The sequence below is a fragment of the Miscanthus floridulus genome, chromosome 16, assembly GCF_019320115.1.
Source record: "Miscanthus floridulus cultivar M001 chromosome 16, ASM1932011v1, whole genome shotgun sequence".
NCBI lineage: Eukaryota > Viridiplantae > Streptophyta > Magnoliopsida > Poales > Poaceae > Miscanthus > Miscanthus floridulus.
Genome location: NC_089595.1, coordinates 108201961 through 108207653, shown reverse-complemented (window position 1 = coordinate 108207653; position 5693 = coordinate 108201961). Strand labels below are relative to the sequence as shown.

The 5693-nt window shown below is 44.9% G+C and overlaps 1 protein-coding gene across 1 annotated transcript; it reads right to left on the bottom strand.

The window, feature by feature from the left end:
- Positions 1 to 3764: 3764 nt before the first annotated feature.
- Positions 3765 to 5484, bottom strand: LOC136513001 (AP2/ERF and B3 domain-containing protein Os05g0549800-like). The gene has a single exon (XM_066507004.1). It carries the CDS (start codon positions 5361 to 5363, stop codon positions 4149 to 4151), a length of 1215 nt encoding a protein of 404 aa, XP_066363101.1. The 5' UTR covers positions 5364 to 5484; the 3' UTR covers positions 3765 to 4148.
- Positions 5485 to 5693: the final 209 nt, after the last annotated feature.

Genomic DNA, 5693 nt, shown 5'->3' with positions numbered 1-5693 from the left:
GATTGCATACTATTCCGAATTCAGATATAGGCGGTAGTGTCAAACTGGGAGTACAAGACTGCCGATAATAACTCTGGTTGAACGAGAGTAAACCTGATCATGGACCACACACGACCCAACCAATCTGACCTGATCTGTCCAAAAAAAATCGACCCAATTTAGAATAATTTGGCTTGGGATAAACTCAAAAACACTTACAATTCGAGATTGATCGAGTAAGTTAGGTCCTATTGGGTAGAGATCCACTCCCTAATTATTTTTTTAGGGGAACAGGAAGGGCATAGGTCCCTACTGAAATTAATTAATTAAAAAAACAGTGCACAGTAGGTATAAACTGAAAAGATTGATACAAAGATTATTAACTCTTTGATTTTTTGGTGCAGTGATTCTTACTATTCAGAATTCACTCCCTGATTCTTACTATTCAAAATTCAGATATAGGCAGTAGTCTCAAACTGGGAATACAAGACTCTAGGAGTATGTTTCAGTGCAAGGGAATTGCAACACTAAAATATATACTCCTTTTGTCGTGAAACATTAGGATTTCCGAGTTTATCCCAACTCAAATTATTCTGAGTTTGACCTGATTTCTAGATAAGAGTACTACTGACATCTAGCACATATAGTGAACTATGAAAAATATAAATTATAATAGATCTAATCATGGGTGTTTGATGTAGTAAATATTATTATTCTTTTTTTATAATATTGGCCAAACTTAGAATAATTTGGCTTAGGACAAATTCAAAAATACTTATATTCCGAGATGGAGGGAGTAAGTGAATTAAGTCCTGTTCGAATCTCCATAGAAAAACGACAATGGGGTCCAACAAACACTTGGATTCTATAATTGCTAATTCTAGAATGCAGCTATCTACCCAAACACTGCCATTTAAAGATTTTCACTATGCAAAGACAATAATCACTATGAGGATAAGATCCAAAGAAACCTCTCAATATCTTTAATCTAAAATCCAGAGTTTACATCATTATCTAGAGAATCACCGTGAGAATGAGACCCAAACGGCGCCTTATGCTTATTTTCTTGTTAGCTAGCTTAGGCATCTAGGGGTTAGTTACTTGCACAACAATGAGGCCTTAGTTCTACTTAGAGCCATTGTGAATTTGCTTTATGTAGTTTGCATATACGATAATTGGTGTCAAGTTGCTAGCCATTACTTTGACCATTGATAGTAGCTCCCTCTATATCCATATATATAAGACTTTTGGGATTCTTAGGAAAATTAAGCAAGGATGGAAAAGTCTTTATACCCATCATTAAAGCAACCGAGCCAACTTTTGATTGCCAAGCTCTTGACTGGATATTCAGAAATCTTAATATACGCGGACACTATAGACGAATGGAATAGTATAAAATGTATAGATGTTTTTTGGAGTTATAATATTTTTAAAGACAAATCTAACCATATCGTTAGTAAAAGGTTCAATCAGAGTAACTAAAAAGATAATGATGTCAAAGTTTAAACTTGTGTTGACTGTGTACGAATCTCAAAAGAATATACTTAGGGCCTCTTTGAAATGCATGAATTTTACAGGAACCATATCGTTAGTAAAAGGTTCAATCAGAGTAACTAAAAAGATAATGATGTCAAAGTTTAAACTTGTGTTGACTGTGTACGAATCTCAAAAGAATATACTTAGGGCCTCTTTGAAATGCATGAATTTTACAGGAATTAGTTTATTTTCACATAAAAAACACATGAAACAAAAAAGATTCTCGCAATCCAAAGGGACCCTATTGGTGTCGCGAGAGTAGTATACGTTTGCTCAGAATGCATGAACTATTTCTTGCTTATTAACAAGGGTAATACTAACTTTGTTCCAATAGAAAAATAAAAAATACCGCTTCCTGGTATGCTACCAATCTATATAGAAAGATAATAACATTATAATAATATATAATAAGTGTCGCTAGATTGATGATGGAAAAATTATAACAAAAATATATTTAAAGATATAAATATTAATACTATTTTTTATAAGTTTAATGGATTGTTTTTTTTTTTCAGGAAGGGAGATTTCCAAGGGCAACTATATATTAAGATCAAAGCAAGCTAATATAAATGGAGCATCCATCTTTGGTTGAATAATCTTGACGTGTAAAAATTAAGCGCGTGCACGGTGCACCACGTCGTGTCGAGCATCCAATGCAGATGGATGGTATCGTCGTACGAAGCAGCAGTACGCCAGTACGGTGGCCGGCCGTCTTTTCTCGAGGAGACGTGTAGCCTCGTCTGCCTGCTGCCTGCACAGACGGCGGCCGGTCATGCATCTAAATATCGTCTGTTTCGATCAGGATCGGAGCAGTCGGTGAACGAAGCTAGCAGTGTGGAATTTACCTCTGCCTTGTTTAGATGTCATCCAAATTTCAAGTTTTTTTACTCTTTCTCCATCACATCAATTTTTAGCCGCTTGCATGGAGTATTAAATGTAGGTAAAAAAAATAACTAATTACACAGTTTAGTTGGAAATCACGAGATGAATCTCTTGAGCCTAGTTGGTCAACGATTGGACAATATTTGCCAAATAAGACGAAAATGGTACTATTTATCGGGTTAAAATTTTTTGCAATCTAAACATGGCCCTCGTCTCTATCCGGCCGGTCTAAAACCGTTGAACGTTGCTCTCGATCGTCGTGTCTCTTCCCACTGGAATTTACCTCGCATCTGTCTATATAAATTAAATAAGATAAGATCGATATATTTAGATGCATGACCGAACCATTTTTTGTTTTCAACTAGATTTTTTTTTTAAAAGAAGAAGAAGAAAGTAAAACGACAAATAATACTATTGCTTACACTGCTATCAACCTGCATTCTCTAGAAACCGGCGTGCTTTCCTTCCCAGATGCCACGCGCACTGTACGTTTTCTCCATCCCATGTTCTTTCAATCCTATCGATCAAAGTCTCCAAACAGCTAAACTTTCCGTTGCTTTCCCGGCCGGCCTACTGCCAGTGTTGTTGTCTCAGGATAGCAAGATTCACAAGGAAGACATCTATCTGCTCATCACCTTATTAACACTGTCCGGCGATGACCTGAAAATTCGCAAACGACATTGCACCACTGATCACGCTGCAAAAAGCTTGAAGAAGAGGACCATTAGCAAGGGGCACACATATGTAGAGAATATATATAGGCTAGGCCACCATGAACTTTTGAACTTGCTGAAAATGACGACGCATGCAAGCAGGGCATATTGGTATTATTGGTGACATGACACTCCAATCAAAACAACTTGTTATTGTTTGTACGTTCCCAGAGATATGATTCTTCTCTGTTGGTATTATTGGTGACCTTTATCTGGCTAGCTAGCTAGCTATAGATCGTCTCCCCTGTGAAATAACGTACGGAGTATATGTCATTCATTCCACTTTATATATTTTCCGGACATACTTATGTGTCGATCGATCGTATCACATCACACTGTGGAGATATATCATCAGGTGCATGCATACATGCAATTATGGGGCACCTCCCTCCCTCCTCTCCGTTTCCTTTTCCGCGCTGGGATTTGGGATCAGATAACTCAAGGAGCCTTTTGCACCTTTCAGGTGATACATGCAATGCATCTGGGTGCAGGTGCAGCACACACCCATCACATCTTAACCACATGAAAGCGCCACAACAAGGGAGTCAAATTTGCAGCACATATATATCCTATGTAGGAGCTGAGTCGTAGCAGCAGCAGCAGCAGCAGCAGCAGCATATTATTACATCCATCCACAGCTTTTTCTTTAATCAATCTACATATATATACAAAAGGCACATAGCTAGAACGAGAAGCTCTCGAGTGTTGAAGAGGAAGAGAGATGAGTTCCAAACATTGCTTCTTATGGCATGCATGTAATAATCTCCGATCCATGGCTTTTCTTCATTAATTAGTATACACTTGCCACCAAAAACACATGCTGTCTAGCTAATTAATTTACGGCAGGTAGAGTTATGCGAGAGATTAGGACAGGTAGTACAAAGATAAGAAGAAACAAAATGAAATGAACAATCCAAGGATGAGATCAGATGAAGGTTTAAGCATGCAAGAGCTCCAAGCTAGCTAGCTACCACCACCACCATGCATCATCCGAGAGCGAAGCAAGCAAGAGGGTTGGAGAGCAAAAACGTTAGCTAGCTAGGTCAGCGCGAAGTCTATGCGTTGCTTCTTGAAAACCATGTGTACTGGAGTAGACGCGGCGATGGCGTCCCTAGCTCTCTTGTTCGCCACGGCTACCATCTCCTCCTGCTCCGGCGGCGCCGCCACGACCGCTGGCCTCGGTGTCGTCGTGAGCAAGTCCACGCCGAAAAGCCTCACCGTCTTCACCGCGGCGGGGGGCGGTGTGGTGGCCGTGGTCGTCGCGTTGACGAAGGCTGCTGCCGTCTTAGTCTTGGGCCGGAGCTTGCAGTCGATGAAGAGCTGCTGCTTGCCGGAGGAGCGGTAGAACCCGACGGCGTCCCCGGCGTGGAGCCCCTTCTCCTTGACGAACCGGCTCCACCCCTTGGTCAGCACGTAGCTCTGGCTGCTGTTCCAGTACGAGTACCGGAACCTCCACACCTTCCCGGCGGCGTCCTCGAAGTTGAGGAGCACGCCCGTGCACTTGCCGCCGCTGACCGTCGCCGCCGCGGCCGGGACCGGGAGCTGCAGCGGGAAGTGCTTCTCCGCGTGCTGCTTCGGTATCACCAGCCGGTTCAGCTTCCCCACGTCGCTCGGCGTCACCGTCTTGTCGAAGAGGTGCTCGCGCGCCGCGGTCGCCGCGGGCGACGACGAGGCGGCGGGGTTGTTGTTCTTGGGCGGCGGCGAGGCCGCCCCCGGGGACGCGGCGGCGAAGGCGCGCCTGTTCTGCGCGAGCTCCTCGCCGTAGGTGTGCTTGCGGAGCATGTCGACGACCTCGGTCCTGGACCGGGACGCGAGGAACCGGAGCTCGATGGCGGCCTCCGGGTCCGACTCGGCGAGTGGGCGGAAGTTGGTGACGGCGTCGCGCCCACGGAACCGCTGCGCGGCCACGTCGTAGGCGCGCGCGGCCTCGGCCTCGCCCGTGAACGTGCCCAGCCACACGCGCTGGTGCCGCTCGTAGATCTGCGCGCCCCACCGCCCGTTGGGCTGCGGCACCACGCCCTTGTACTTGGACGACGGCAGCTTCCCGTTCCCGCTGGCGGCGGCGCGCCCCGCGCCGCCCAAACCCGAGTCTGCCTCAGCGCCCGGCTCCGCCGCGTCCATCACCGCGCTGGCACCGCTGCCCACGCGCTGTAGCGGCTTGCCGCCGGTCGCCGCAGCCGGAGCCGGCGCCGGCTTCTTGCCCGTGGACGCGCCGCTGCTCGCGTCGTCCACCAGGCAGCTCGTGCTGTCCATCCGATCACTACTACACCCACCACGCGAAAGGGAGATGCTTTGGGGAAGATTCAGTTCAAGGAGCGGAAATGGTGGGGGGAGGACGAGTGAAGGGTGTGTGCGTGTGATATATAGTGGGGGAAGGTCAGTTGTGGCATAACACTAAACCAACAACACTTCTCATCACTCCATATATACTAAAGTATACATGGGCATATGTTCTTTTTTTGGTTGTGTTTTATTAAATAACAATATATGGCTTTTTTTATGTAGAACATGATCATTTTTTGATGGACTGATTATTAGTTAGTATAATATATGTGTTATGGACTCATGCATGGGTGTATATGT